The 16,639-nt window shown below is 40.2% G+C and overlaps 1 protein-coding gene across 1 annotated transcript in view; it reads right to left on the reverse strand.

The window, feature by feature from the left end:
* The window catches only part of cdh10a (cadherin 10, type 2a (T2-cadherin)), a 32,329-nt gene extending 16,985 nt beyond the window's left edge, over positions 1-15,344 (reverse strand). The window contains exons 1-2 of the mRNA XM_059501816.1: positions 15,190-15,344; positions 6,014-6,374 (exon numbers count right to left, since the gene is read on the reverse strand). Coding sequence (XP_059357799.1) covers positions 6,014-6,232 — 219 coding nt within the window. The 5' untranslated portion in view covers positions 6,233-6,374; positions 15,190-15,344. The remainder of the gene's footprint in view (positions 1-6,013; positions 6,375-15,189) is intronic.
* Between the last annotated feature and the right edge of the window lie 1,295 nt (positions 15,345-16,639).

Raw genomic sequence — 16,639 nt, forward strand, 5'->3', positions numbered from 1 at the left:
AGTCTTTCAACGTTTTATTTATTTATTTTATTTATTGCCCTTTTCTTAATAAAACCTTTAGCATGTTTGACGTCTTGAAATAACGTGATAACAATGGCACTTTGTTTGAGAGAGAAGTAACTAGCAAAAGTAAAGTTAACTAGCAGTGGATAAAGGTTGGTTTTGTAAAATAAACCATTTACTGTAAGATAATACAATAGTTTATTATTGTAAAATAAAATGTAAATTTATGGGGGGGGGTGAACTTTGGAATTTCCCTGCCTTTTAGGTTTTTTTTTAATAATTTCATTCATTATTGATTAAAGTTTTTAAAATCTGGATATATGAAAAAGCCTTAAAATAGAACATTTTAAATTTCAACCCTCTTAAATATTGGGTAAAAGTAATTTAAAACAGACACAGTCATATTCTCTTTCTTTAAAATCTTAGTAGGGGACAGAAAAGTTCCCCTAACTGAAGAGTCACCCTGATAAATCCCACTAGTCGGGTCATTTAGTTTCCCTTAAATCAGTTTATTTGCCCTAAAGCTGTCCAACTGTCACTTTCTGATGCTTAATTAAATTTTAACCAGTGGGATGAGACTCTATGGGTTCTAACAGGCTTCAACAGAGAGAAAAAAGAAAGAAAGAATAAGTTGGTGTTTCATGCATTTATGTGTGCAGATGCAGGTCCAGCATCTGGTCAGAGTCATGGCCATTTAATGCATTTATCCTGGGCTCTAAAGGCTGTTTTTAGAAAGAGCAAGTGGTCTGACTCTACCAGCTGACCCTTCAAACACACTCAGTAGGATCTCATAACACTTTATGTTTTCCACACTGACTGACAGAGAGGGCAAATGAAAGACATAGGAAAATGTCTTTTGCAAACTATTTATTTGATAAATATGAACTTCTAAATTAGGAAATTGATTATATCATTAAATTACTAATACCCACTTTACTTTATAGTTGAAACCCATTTTAACATCCAGTATGCCTTAATTTCAACTAATTATGTTGTATTTTTTTTTTTACACATGGTTAAAGTTTGTTTACTGATTAACTTGTAAATCTACAAATACTGTATTTGAACAAAAAAAAATGTGTGCTTTAATTGTTGTTTTTTGTTCACTGGTAAATAAAACACCTTAGAAACATTATTTATTTATTTATTTGAGTATCGATACTTTCAATACTCAAATCAGTATCAATATATTGATATTTCAGAATTAATATTTCAGTGGCTGTTTCTGACTTCAGTGTGCACGACTTCCAGTGTTTGCCGATGCCAGACATTTGTACAAAACAGCTTGTTATGCAACTTGATATTGGAAACGTCTTGGTTACATATGTAACCCTCGTTCCCTGAAGGAGGGAATGGAGACGTTACATTAGAAAGGGACTGACAAATGGGATCTCGCCCGAGAGCCCAATCACCTTCGAGTGGTTACAAAACGAGCCAATGGTACGCCAAGTACCTTGATCTGCGGAATTTGCATCGCGAGCTCCACCCCCCAGAGCGGGTATATAAGGAAGTTTCAACGACAGAGCTGGCAAGGGGCTTGCCAAGGGAAAGACACATGCTACGAAGAGACTTACTGTGGACATACACACGTGGAATTGCCCAGAAAGGGTAATCACAACACATGGAGGCACCTAGTCCCACACAGGGCTGACCAAAAGGGCATGTACACAAGTGCTGGACATCAACAGTGCTGGAGGAACCCAGGGTTCTGAACTGAGGAACTCACCTGAGGGGAATAGCGCACACATTCAGTCCGTGGAGTGGAATGGCGCAGCAAGCAGATTGACAACGAGCAGGTCCTTACTGGCCTGAAGGAGCGAGTTTCCGGGAGGACACGGGCTCTACACAGATATTATAAAATCTCGCAAATGTGTTAGGTGTCGCCCAGCCAGCAGCTCTACAGATGTCTGTTAGCGAGGCGCCATGCGCCAGCGCCCAGGAGGAAGCTAAACTCCTAGTTGAGTGCGCTCTCACCCCTAGGGGGCATGGCAGGTCTTGACCCTGATAAGCCAGGACAATAGCATCCACTATCCAGTGGGATAACCTCTGCTTGGAAACAGCCTTTCCCTTCTGCTGGCCTCCGTAACAGACAAAGAGCTGGTCTGAAATCCTAAGGCACTGAGTTTTGTCTATGTAGGTGCGGAGCACACGTACTGGACAGAGCAGCGCCAGGGCTGGGACTGCCTCCTCCAGGGGCAGCGCATGCAAGCTCACCACCTGATCCCTAAAAGGAGTGGTAAGAACTTTGGGCACGTACCCAGGCCGGGGTCTCAAGATAACATTAGAGTTGGTCAGCCCAAATTCCAGGCACGCTTCATCAACCGAAAATGCCTGCAGGTCCCCGATCATCTTCACTGAAGCCAAAGCCATCAGGAGCACAGTTTTCAAAGATAGAAACTTTAGCTCTACTGAGAGCAAGGGTGCGAAGGGAGCCCTCTGCAGTGCCGATAGAACCAGTGCGAGGTACCAAGAGGGAACTTGCTGAGGGTGAGACGGATTGAGCCTCCCTGCTCCTCTCAGGAACCTGATGATCAGATCGTGCTTCCCAAGAGATTTACCTTCAACAGGGTCATGTTGAGCCGAAATGGCGGCCACATAGACCTTGAGGGTGGAAGGAGACAGCCTTCGTTCCAACCCCTCCTGAAGAAAGGAAAGCACTGACCCGATCGGGTCGCCGTGAAGAACACCAAGTGACAAAGAGGTTCCACTTCAAAGCATAGGCGTGTCTGGTGGACACGATTCTAGCTGAAGTGATGGTAGCTACCACCTGAGCTGGCAAGGTACCTAAACCTTGCGTGAACCATCCAGAACCCACATATGTAGGTTACAAAGATGGGAACATGGGTGCCAGATGGTGCCCCGTCTCTGAGAAAGAAGGTCTTTCCTCAGAGGAATTGGCCAGGGAGGGGCTGTCGCGAGGAGTACAAGTTTGGGGAACCAGGTCCGGCTGGGCCAAAAAGGCACAACCATGAGGACCTGCTCTTGTCCTCCCTGATCTTGTGCAAGAAGGCTCACTGGGGGAAACACATACTACCAAAGGCCCAGCGGCCAGCTGTGGTCCAGAGCGTCCGTGCCAAGGGTGCCCTCAGTTAGGGAGTAACGCTTCTCCAAAGCATTCCCAAATCAGCTGAACCGACTGGGGGTGGAGTCTCCATTACCCGGGGCAAGACTGCTGCCGTGAGAGCTCGTCGGCTGCACGATTGAACCTGGATGTGAATGGCACGAAGCGACCTCAGATGCTTCTGACTCCACAAGAGGAGATAGCGAGCGAGTTGCGTGGCTGAGGCATCTGTTGACACTACAACATGTCTGGACACAGGTTCTAGGGGAACGCCAGCCCATAGAAATGAGGGGTCCAACTACGGGGTGAAGGTTCGGAGGCAGGCCGGAGTGACGGTCACTCGGAGCATGCCCAGTTGCCATGCCCATCTGGGGACTTGGTCGTAAAGCTAGTGCTGAAGCGGTCCTATATGGAGTAACCCGAGCGGTATGACTGCTGTCATGGATGCCATATGCCCCAGGAGCCTCTGAAACTGTTTCAGTGGAACCGCTCTCTTGCCCTCGAATTGTCTCAGTCAATTCAGCAGTGACTGCGCACGCTTGTTCGTAAACCGCGCGAATATGATGACCGAGTCTATATCCATACCGAGAAAAGAGACCCTCTGCACAGGGGAGAGTTTTCTCTTTTCCCCAGTTGACCTCGCACAACTGTGCTTGAGAGTGAGCTAGAATCAGCCAGTCATCGAGGTAGTTGAGGATACGGACACTTCGTTCCCTGAGAGGAGCCAGGGCTCCCTCTGTGACTTCCGTAAAGATGCGGGGAGACAGGGCCAACCCAAAAGGGAGAACCTTGTACTAAAATGCCTGCCCCTCGAAAGCAAACCGAAGAAACGGTCTGTGTCGAGGAAGAATAGAGACATGAAAGTATGCGTCCTTCAGGTCAATTGCTGCAAACCAATCCAATGGACGAATGCATTCGAAATTGCGCTTGGGCATTAGCATCTTGAATGGAAATCTGTGAAGAGCTCGGTTAAAGGCACGCAAGTCCACGATTGACCATAACCCACTTGTTTTCTTGGGTACTATGAAGTAGGGGCTGTAAAAGCTGGACTTCATGTCAGCTGGAGGGACCGGCTCTATCGCGCCCGTTGCCAGCAGGGTTGCGACCTCTGCGCGCATGACAGGAGCATCTTTGCCCACCATCATCGCGCAAACACCCCAAAACCTGGAGGAATGCCAGGCGAACTGAATCGCTTAGCTGAGCCTGATCATCCGGATGAACCAACGGGATGGCCTGCGAATCTCTAGCCAGGCTCCCAGGAACCGATCCAGCGGAGTCAAGGGGACTACAGGCATACCCACAGTGGGGCAGCGAGGTGGAGCAAACAGCCCCAGCATGGGAGGCATAGCTTCCATTAGCGGGGGCGGAGTGCGGGCACTCGTCTGACTCCAAGTAGCAAAGAGGGCATGAGAAGGCGAAGCGTTTTCGAGCCTGCTTTGCATGGAAACTGGCAAGGGGAGAGGGGGACAAGAGCTGCAGGGCCAGTGGCAGAACAGAAAGAAAATGAGAACAAAGGATTCTCCCCCGGCCCTCCTCCAGGGGAAGGAGTGGTCCTGCTACGATCTCCTGACGAGCTGACGTCTCCAACTCCAGGTCGCCTGTCTCAGGAACGCCGCTTGGCCTGGCGTTTGGCAGGTTTAGGGGCAGAGACGGGCTGCACCGCCCTTCTGCGGCCATCTCCTCGCTGCGGCTGGGGTGAAGGCTGCTACTGTGGCCAAGCGGGAGTGGAGGAGGCCGCAGGGGGGCGCCCTTGGCGACGAGCAGGCTGAGGCGGCTGCACCGGTGGCAGAGTGGAGGCAAACATACGGGCGAAATGACATTTTTAAAAAGACGCATATTCAGCCTGTTACTCTTTTAGCTTAATAGAAAACATTCTTTTAGAGGTGCTGAAGTGCTCAGGGGAACGCGGGAGCTGACGCAGGAAACCCAGACTAACCGCTGAATCGCGCCGTCACACATACACCAGTTAATTCATCTTGAAACACCATTCGTCAGTCTCTTTCTGACGTAACGTAGAATGTGACCGACTGAAAGGGAACTGGTATTTCTCATTGTCATATTTTGATGTATTGTCATAAAAATAAACACAACATTGATGTATTGTTTAAGTTACAGTCACTGCGCTTTTGTCCAGGCAGTCTTGCACACTCACAGAAAATACCTTATACTTTAATAAAAAAAATAAAAAAAGCACTTAGTCTAGCAGGCCCAAAGTTCAGAAAATATGTTCCAAGTAACGTTTGACCAAGTCATCCAAATGTTCTCTTTTATGGTGTTATTAGTATGTGTTATATGTGCTAAACAATAATACAATTTTGAAAAGAAAAAGTACAGCTCTTGGTGTCTTTGTCGTATTCCATGTTTTCTGTATGTATACAGCACAGTCTGCTGCTGAATGTCACTATGGACTTCTCTTTCATGTAATTCAATGTGGCATTAATATAGCATGCCTCTGAACTGCGGCTTGATGAATCGCAGTCCCTTCCTTCACACAGCCACTGCAGATGGGTTTGAAGTCAATGGGGTGGTGAGTGGTGAGGTGAAAAAGAGTGAGTGAAATAGCCCATAATTGTTGATTCCTGTCAGGTCTCTGCGGAGCCACTTTGTCCTGGAAATGAGAGCAGTAAAAAACTAAACCCTGCTACAAAGTATTCTGTCTCAAAACGACTCTTTCCAACTCTATTTCACTTTCAGTCTCTCTGCCTCTGTGAATATTCATGCCTCAGTGAGTGTGCAATTCATATTTGTGCTACTTTATGTTCTTTGATTATGGTATCAAGTTTTTCAAAGTGCCTGCCACATTGTGCCATGTTCAAATCCAGTGTCAAACCATATAAAGCTCAGAAATATGAAAGAGGAATGCAAAAATCTGGCATTTGCATCTCCTCCAAGCCCTGTTTTGCTAGAAAAGCAGGCTCGTTCTGAGCCAATGTTATCGTGGACACTCACCTTGCCGACATACTGATAGTTACTCCCTGTGTATTCCTCCGACAGGAAGAACTGCCTCCACATCCAGTCCCTTTTGGATCTGTGCAGCACCAATTTATCTCCTTTCATCAGATGGTTCCAGTGAAAGAGATTTCCATCACTCCTCTCTTGCAATATGACTGGAGAGCTCAGGTGCGGAAAGACCAGTGGAAGCAGCCAGAGGAAGCGATTCATTATCATTGCAGCCAATCGATTGGCACGACGACAGTGACTCCTTATGAATAAGCTATGAAGGGAGGGCAGTCCTGAATTGAAAGTAATGCAGATGGCGACATCAGCAATGCTGACATTGTAGAGTCGCCTTTGATCCTCCTTTGATTCCCTATAAAAAATAATCAAAGCAAAAAAGTTACAGTGTGTTGGAGGTCATGCAGCCCTTGTCAAGATGCAGCACCCGTTTCTTACACTGTAATCCTTTTGTTGTTCACAGAGTGTATCCCACAGGGCGCTCATTCAGTATTCTATTCACAGAAGATCAAACATGTAGTCTCACACAAACCCTTGCATATAACATAGCCACGCAATTAACAGAAATGCATTAATCGGTAAACACTGCTAAGATAGCATAGTACCCCAGGTCTGGGTTATGGTCCAGCAACACTGTTCTCATCTGTTAAGCCAAAATGTTCTGTTATTTACAACCTTCATGATAATATATATATATATATATATATATATATATATATATATATATATATATATACAGTACAGACCAAAAGTTTGGACACATCTTCTCATTCAAAGAGTTTTCTTTATTTTCATGACTATGAAAATTGTAGAGTCACACTGAAGGTATCAAGGGCTATTTGACCAAGAAGGAGAGTGATGGGGTGCTGCGCCAGATGACCTGTTCTCCACAGTCACCGGACCTGAACCCAATCAAGATGGTTTAGGGGTGAACTGGACCGCAGACAGAAGGCAAAAGGGCCAACAAGTGCTAAGCATCTCTCGGGGAACTCCTTCAAGACTGTTGGAAGACTATTTCAGGTGACTACCTCTTGAAGCTCATCAAGAGAATACCAAGAGTGTGCAAAGCAGTAATCAAAGCAAAAGGTGGCTACTTTGAAGAACCTAGAATATGACATATTTTCAGTTGTGTCACACTTTTTTGTTATGTATATAATTCCATATATAATTCCACATGTGTTAATTCATAGTTTTGATGCCTTCAGTATGAATTTACAATTTTCATAGTCATTAAAATAAAGAAAACTCTTTGAATGAGAAGGTGTGTCCACCTTATATATATTACAAAAATAAAAGACTACATATACAGTAACAGTTAACTAGTATTTTATGGTATTTATGTCATTAAATTACATATTTAGGTTACAAATTAATGAAAAGACTTGCAACTGTTTTCCAGAACACAGCTGAACATATTTATTTATAGAGCTTTAAACATCAGATGTTGAAACATTAATCATTTTGCGATGCAACTATTTCTGTGTGTTTCATAAAGCCTCACTTCCACCATCACTAGTGTAGTCTCAGCAGTAGCCTACAAAAAAAAAAAAAATGTAGTCTGTCATTATGATTGATAAAAAAGGATATTGTCTAATATCCTATTCTTGTCCGAAGCCTCTCCGATTTCCTGTGTGTGCAATAATACATATTCAAAACATTTATTTTTATGTGATTTTTTTTATTATTTTTTAATTATTTTTATTTTTGCTATATGAATTTTATAATTATATTTAAAATTGCCTAACCATTGTTGTCCAGGATTCTTTTTATTTTTATTTAGTTATTATTATTATTATTATTATTATTTTATCTAGGTGGTAGGTCTTTAAAAAAATTGTGACGTTGCATTATTTTTTTCTTCATATATACAGTAGATTCTTGTGTGCACTACATTACACAATGAAATGAAATATTTCCTTATTCAAACTTATTAAACAAAAGGATGCCAAAATAATAAATAAATATAGTCAATAGTCATATATAAAGAAATAGACCCAGTTGCTACAAACAATATTGCTATCTGTCAGGATCTGCTACCAATGCTGTACTGAGGTTAAGTTGAGGTTCAGGTTTGGGGTTATAGTTAAATTTGCATACATGATTATCTAGTAGCTATATAATTAGACTAATGGCTAAAAACATGAAGGACATTTTACAGTCCAGACTGTCATGGTGACAGAGACCAATTATTTCCAACGAAACCTCTGACTGTTATTCAGACGAGGCCCTCAGCATCATTATCGATCAAAATAATGTTTGCATCTCATGTGGATTTTTTCTGCAGTCTCAAACAATGATTAAAACAAAGTCGGCGAGTGAATGAAGTGACAACCCTTATTCACAAATTGATTCTCATTCCAATGTCATCTTCTTATTCCCTTGTCCTCTTAATATGTTCCACATCTAAATCGATTTCCAGAGGGAGTACTATAGTACGGGTGTTATAGCTACATCAGAGCCGAGAGAAATCAACGTACGTAGCTGGATCAATAGCAGACCTTGATTATATGTCACTGACTGACTAGGGTTGGATTCAAATGCTGGTCACACGACCTAAAAGCTCTTGCTTGCTGCCTCAAATAGTGATTGCTGCTGGCAGAGTGGCCTGCCGCTGTGTCTATTCCTGAGCTTTCAGACTGAGTGTTTAAGCATGACAGCCAATGTGCGATACATTCAATTAACTGGAACTAAGTGAAACATTACTCACCTCCTTTTCACCTTTTAGAGAGGATTTTTCACGAGCATCTCCTTAAATGTAGCAAACAGAGTTTTAATGTTGCTAAATGTTTGAATGCCTGCCCCGAGTGATATTTAACACCGCTATTATTTTTTCTGAATTTACATTAAGCAAACACATCAGTGTTCAACATGGACACAAGGCTCCACTTTAGCTTTCAGGCAGGGACGCAGATGGGATTTTTTAACTGGGGGAGACCAAGCTGTCCAGCAGTCAAATTTTCTCAGTCCAGAAAAATCACCAGCTCAGACATAGACGATTTTTTGTAACTTAATTCAAAAAAGCAAACTTTCTTATATTCTAGATTCATTGCACACAAACTGAAATATTTCAATAGTTTTAATTCTGATGGCTATGACTTAAAGCTTAAGAAAATAAAAAATTCAGTATCTCAAAAATTTGAATATTCTATTTTGAGCTTGATTAGTTTGATTAATTTTGAGTATAAATACAGGGTTCCTCCTGGGATAGTTTAGAACATGCAACCACAATTATGGGAAAGACTACTGACTTTACATTTGTCCAAGAGACAATCATCAACACCCTCCACAAGGAGTGTCAGCCACAGAAGGTCATTGCTGAAAGGGCTGGCTGTTCACAGAGTGCTGTATCAAAATATATTCATAGAAAGTTGTCTGGAAGTAAAAGGTGTGGTAGGAAAAGGTGCACAAGCAACAGGGATGACCACAGCCTTAGATTATCAGGAAAAGCCGATTCAAGAACTTGGGAGAGTGTCACAAGGAGTGGACTGAAGCTGGAGTCAGTGCATCAAGAGTCACCATACTCAGACGTCTTCAGGAAAAGAGCTACAGCTGTCACATTCCTAGAATCAAGCCATTCCTGAACTAGAGCATAACATCTGAAGCATTTCATCTTGGGTGAGGAGTAAAAGAACTGGACTGTTGCTCAGTGGTCCACAGTCCTCTTTTCAGATGAAAGTAAGTTTAGCATTTCATTTGGAAATCAACGTCTGGAGTTTAGAAGAAGACTGGAGAGGCACAGAATCCAAAGTCCAGTGTGCGGTTTCTGAAGTCAGAGATGATTTAAGTGCTGTGACGTCTGCTGGTGTTGATCCATTGTGTTTTATCAAGTCCAGAGTCAATGCAGCCATCTACCAGGAGATTTTGGGAGCACTTCCATCTTCCATCTGCTGACAAGCTTTATGGAGATGCTGATTTCCTCTTCCAGCAGGACGTTAGCACCTGCCCACAGTGACACAACCACTTCCAAGTGGTTTGCTGACCATGATACTACTGTGCTTGATTTGCCAGCCAACTCACCTGAACTGAACCTCACAGAGGATCTATGGGGTATTGTGAAGAGGAAGATAAGTAACATCTGACAAACAATACAGAGGAGCTGAAGGCCGCTATCAAAGCAACCTGGGCTTCAGTAACACCTCAGCAGTGCCACAGACTGATCACCTTCATGCCACGCCACACTGAAGCCCAGGTTGTATTTGAGTATTGAGTGCATAATTAAACCTACTTTGGATTTAAATTTTTCTTTTTCTTTCAAAGTTTCCTACTTTTATTTTTTATAAGCTGGAAGTCACCATCAGAATTAAAACAAAAAACTCTTGAAATATTTCAGTCTGTGATTCTAGAATATAAGAAAGTTTGCTTTTTTTAAAGAACTTTTCCATGACATTCAAATTTTTTGAGATGCACCTGTATAATATTACTATGGTTACCGGTACAGGCACACAAACTGATGAAGATGTTTTCTTAATTTGCTGGTGCTTTTTGATCTCTCTCGGCCACCATGCTTCGCCCTACTTCGCTTCTACTTAGACTAGTGTACATAGCGGAAATTCAGATTAATCCTCTGTTTACCAATAAAGCCTTTCATTGAGACACTGAGGAGGACGGATCTGGTACCTATGAATCTGGGGGGGTCATGTCCCCCCCGTCCCTAGTGCCATCTGCGCGCCTGCTTTTAGGTTACATGGCTACAAGTCAAATAAATAAATATGTATAAAGTAAATATTGATTTACGTTCATTTATCCCATAGCTTCCTCTAAAACAAAAATAGCCAATTAGATTTAGCCTAACAACAAGACAAACATTATTGCAGTGATATTAATATTAAAATAATCTGAGATCTGAGATTATTTTCAGTACAAACAATAGCTGATGCAAAATTATGGAAGTTCCTGAAGTAATTTTTTTTTTCCCATACAGATTTTATTTTATTTTTTCTTGTAATGCATCACAAGCCATGGACCGAACCGATCAGCTTCAATAAATTACAGCATTGCAAACTTAGATTTGAAGGAAAAAAATATATTTGAAAATTGGACAAAAATTCAAAGGTTCAAGACTCTGTACTTAATGGATTTAACAAGGGAAAGATCTCCAATACCATGAAGCTTTGCAAACAATGCGGACTTTGGTGTTATATAGTTGTTTTATATATATATATATATATTTGTTTGAGTGTTTCTTTTTGCACAATTTACTTGTTTCAGTTCTCTGACTGGTGGAGATTTCTCTGAATAATCATAAGTAATCTAGTTTTTCAAGGAATTTAAGTTAAACACTATCATTTAAAATACGTTTTTGAGTTCTGATTTATTTATAAAGCACATTTAATAATAATAATAATAATAATAATAATAATAATAATAATAATAATAATAATAATAATAATAATAATAATATATATATATATACATTTGAAAAACTGTGTTCTGTATTTGGCCTTCAACCCTGTATTTCATTTTGTTCGGCTTCAGCTTCGGCCAAGAATTTGCATTTCGGTGCATCCCTAGTGATCAGACAAAATCTGACTCCTGCTGTTCTTGTTGGATGCAGGGTTGCCAAGTCCGCATTTTTTCCCAATTGGGCTACTTTTAAACTGTTGCCATGGGTGGATTTTCCCAAGTCGGTTAAAAGATTTAAATATCGATGAAATTTAATGACATTTGACTGAAATTCTTGTATTGAAACATTTTGCATTCTATGATGAAACTTTCATGGACTTCTACATTAACTGTTCCATTCTGTTGGAATAACCTGCCCAACTCAGGCTTGTCCACACGAAGCCAAGAGCTTTCCCTATCCAATCTTTTTTTTTTTTTTTTCCTCTCGTCTCAAGAAATATGTGTCCACACAAAACCGACACAAAACAAAGTGGTATACATGCCAAGCCAGTATTTGGTGCTGTAATTCTGCCACAGAGATACACTAAAAACGGAAAGGAATATTTGGACTACGCGCATAAACCTTGCGCGTGGTATACAAACGAACATGGAACAATACATTTATTAATCTGTGTTAATGTTAGTTATAAAAAGACATATACTGTTAGTCGAATCCCCACGCTGTCTCCGCCCATGAACTCCGCCCCTTAATGTCCTCGTTTTGGAAATCTAAAATACTGTCACCCTAACTTAATTGCAGTTATGAAAGGTTAAAAGAGCAAGAGAAAATGAGGGGTTTTATCATGGATTTGAAATCAGAAAAATAAGTTGAAATAATCTGGGCTTCAACAAAAGCATATACCATCGATTAACCTTGTAGCTCACAGAACAGTATAGGTCTAAAGGCTTATAAGTTATAATTGTTAAAATAAATTATCCTATTGAAAATTTATAGGATTTTTACTTTCCAAACTGACTTTCACTCTATTAAAAAATATCAGACCACGGAATGCCACGACTGAACAATCAGAATCTAGTATTTCAGAACACCCACTTCATTGCTGACCTCTAACATCTCAGAAAATTCATCACATTCCAACGTCCTTTGTTTTTATACAGAATAATTTCAAATCGAACAACTTTCCTGTCAATAGGAGTCATTTTCACTAAAATACTTTCCAGTTCAACACATTTTTGCAAAGTTCTTGAAAATGCACATTGTATTCGTCATTCAGCATAACAACAGTGGCCAACCAGCTGTCTAAATATATTTTTGATTGTTTAATATTGTTTAATAAAGTGCTGTGTTTTCCTTGTTAATTCCCCATCTTGCCCCCAGCTGGCATAAAAAACCATTTTTGTTTTGTAACATGTAATTCACTTTGATTATTATTATGATTAAATGCTGCAGTTATAATTTAAACTCTTACCATGAACCTTATTAGAATATTAATCCTAGATGTGCGCTGCATAATAAGCAGCCTTTGACATCTCATGAATTTTAAGGTATAAGTGGTCAGTGATTTGGCCGGGGAAAAGGAGAGATGGGCATAAGATACACTCTCGGGACGTGCCATATATCACCTATTAATTAGAGAATTAGCAATAATGCCTGCAGCTCAGAGTCAAGTACACTTAGTACTTGTATCTAAGCTATCATGGAACCAAATCTGGTCTCCCTAATGACATATACTGTGTTTATTTTTTTTGCCTGGATTCTGGTGCTATCCAGTTGAATATGCAAATCTAATGCAGCGTTCTATGCCCATGACCGTCCTTGCCATATGTACAGCAGCTTAAATCACCTACATAACTGCATATGTTTAAGTGCTAGAGGGAAACATTTACATTTAAGGGATTATTTTCCAATACTCTGACACCAACAACAAGCCATTTATGCAACAGTTACCACTTGGGGGAGCCCAAGACCTTTTCCTCTCTTCTCCTCCCTGTATGAATCTCCCCATCACTCCATCCCTCATGCCGGACGGCTCTCACAGCTGGCCTCTCCCTTGCAATATTAATGCCCTGTCTTCTTTGTTTTGAAACTTTGGTACAGATCAGATATGCACCATGTTGATTGCCTGCCTGGAGGATCGGCTTTGATTCTGCCAGGTTCACAGACTCAAGACGATCATTTACACCCGGAGTTATTAGATAGAACACTTTCTCTGATTTTGTGTGGCTCTGAGGATCTAATGAATTCAAAAGTGAGTTTCAGCAGGAGCTGATGGAGGTCTTGTCTGATTAAAAAAATTATGTGTGTTGTCAGAGAGGGGCAAAGAGGAAGAGAGGACCGCGTGGCACACGTTTGCAGATACTGGAAATGCTGGCTAACATTGCTAGGGGTGTTACTGGTGACTAAAATTCAGACGGACGCTAGATGAACAGTCCTTGACCTCCTAAAATGTATTCTTATAGGTCACTTTCTCAGGTTAGGGCAAAAATATGATTATAGCACTTCTCTGAAAAGAAATAGATTGGTTGGATCTTTCACCTCATTATGAGGCAAATTGGAGGGATGATATCAGAAGACAGAAACAGAAAGTGACAGAGAGATAGAGCTTCCCTGAGTGGAAGCATGTGGGGCTTTATCTCGTGATTTATCTCAGTGTTGAAAGGCAATTATACATCTGACACTGGCTCAGAGGAAGTGTGCGCTTTAATTTGTGTGAAACAGTCATGTCACTATGTGTTCATGTCAGATGTATAAATCACAGTCTGCATATATTGGCTGAGTTCAGAAGCACAGACATTTTTTTAGGTACACTGACGAGAATCAATCCTTATTGGCGATTCAGCCCTCAAAGTGATTTGTCTACAGTCTTACATTAAACTACCACACTCACAAGTGGTGCAAACAACTGACATGAAAGCTAGAAAAAAACGAAGACTTTCAAACACTGAGCGCTGCTTATGCAGGTTTAGTGTTACAGCCATGCCAACATTCTACAGAATCTGCACCGCTTTAGCTAAAACCCCGGGTTGAGGATCACAAACAGAGACAGTGGTGCATGAAAGCACTTTCCCTTAGTCGGCTGTGATATGTTTTACGTCAAGGATCAAACAAGCATGCAAACCTCTAAACACATGTGCACACCTCCATGTAAAAAGCGACAGGGTGATTAAACGCTTAAAGATAGAGGTAGGATTTTAGAAACTTCAACTGCCATCATGACTCTAGTGGGTGGTAAAGTTTAACTAGACTAGACACTGTGTTAATATATATATATATATATATATATATATATATATATATATATATATATATATATATATATATATATATATATATATATACACACACACAGTATATATACACACACAGTATAAAATAAAAGAAGACTAACTACTGTATAATGATGCATATTGCAGATATAGATAGATAGATAGATAGATAGATAGATAGATAGATAGATAGATAGATAGATAGATAGATAGATAGATAGATAGATTACAAATATCTAAATAAAAGAGCAGATGACTGGCATTTCATGTAAGATTTTATGATCTGGCATGTCTGTGGCATTATGACAGAGGGGCAAAAGCCATTCAAATCTATTACATTAAAATTCCAATCCATTATGAGGTTGTTGAGGTTGTTATCATGGAAAACTGCAATTTCATGCAGAAGGAAGCATTCCAATGTATTTCAATTTAAATTTGAGTTGCGCCTCTTGTCAGTTCTACAGCAACAATTTAAAACTAGTTATAAAATTGCAACGCTCTTTAAATGCTATTCAGATTCGCTGGCGTTATCTGAAGTGTATGAAGCATAAGGCTCTTACCTTAACAAAACAGACTCCTGTGCTCTTCTGAGAGCATGTCATCCTCATGGAAGTACGACGCTGGCTTCTGTACTCGCCTCTTGGCAGCGCTCAGATTCCAAGACTGACTACAGTTGTTTGTGAGACTCCAGCTGCCTCTCTCTCTCTCCCTCCCTTGCTCACACATAAAGCCCTCTCTCTCCTGCTCTATCCTTTCTTTCTTGCTCTGCTGGACAAGGATGCAGTTTGCAGAGGGCAGCAGGCTCTGATTGGTTGCCATTCATAAGATTGTGATTGGGGATGGAGTTGACTGGGAGGAGGGAGAGAGGGGAGAGAAACCAGTGTTGGCTATAGACCAGGGCATTGAAATTAGGACAGCGGGTTTAACACAGCAGGCATGATGACTTTCAAGAATTAAATCTTGGAATAAAAACATTGGTAAAGGACAGGAACCCGAGGCATATCTGTGACACTCTTAAAACTGCAAATCCTAAATCAGCCTAACAAAGGTTTTTGTAGGGCTGTTTGTTTTCATCGCACACATAAGCACAAATATGACTGTCAGATTTTTCTGCTGAACAAATAAATCTGATCACTCAGTGGAGCTGGCAGTCTTTCTCAACAAAAGGAGGAGTTGCATGCAGCAAAGAACACACAGAGAGAGTAATACATTCAGAGAAATGATAAATAAACAAAGAATATATCAATATTTAAATACAAAATAGGGATTTAAAAAAAAACTTAATTCTATATTTCACAAGACTTCTGTTGTTTGTTCAGATGGTAAAATTATAATTTAAAACTGATTTATAAACCAAATTATGTTTTGGTTCCAAAAGGTTGGACCTCGGGGAAACAATGTAATGCATGATAATGACTCATTTGATTATTCAGTGAAATATTTGATTATTTATTATTTTTTTTCTAACATAACAAAAATGGGGTGATATATAATATATGGGTAATATAAGTAAATATCTTTAAAAAAATATATAATAATAAATAAATAAATAATAAAAATTTGGAAGAGTTTTTGTTTTTTGTTGGAAGAGCATCAGTTTTGGATAAGTTCGATTCAGCTCTGTAAATTTCACTCACTTTCGCATAACAAAACTGCACATAATTCCATATAATCCCATAAATCTACTTATACTACCATTCAAAAGTTTGAGGTCAGTAGGATGTTAGGATTATTTATTCATTTATTCAACAAGTACACATTGAACTCATCAAATGTGACAATAAAGAAATGTATAATGTCGCAAAATATTTTTATTCAAATAAATGCTGTTAATTAATTAAGATGGAAGTCTCTGAAATAAACTATATTTTAAAATAGAAAGCAGCCATTTTAAATTGTAATAATATTTCACAATATTAATGTTTTATTGTGTTTTTAATCCAATAAACACAACCTTAAAACATGTAGACTTTCAAACACAATAAAACATCTCACAAACCCCAGACTTTT

The sequence above is a fragment of the Carassius carassius genome, chromosome 20 (assembly GCF_963082965.1).
Source record: "Carassius carassius chromosome 20, fCarCar2.1, whole genome shotgun sequence".
Classification (NCBI taxonomy): domain Eukaryota; kingdom Metazoa; phylum Chordata; class Actinopteri; order Cypriniformes; family Cyprinidae; genus Carassius; species Carassius carassius.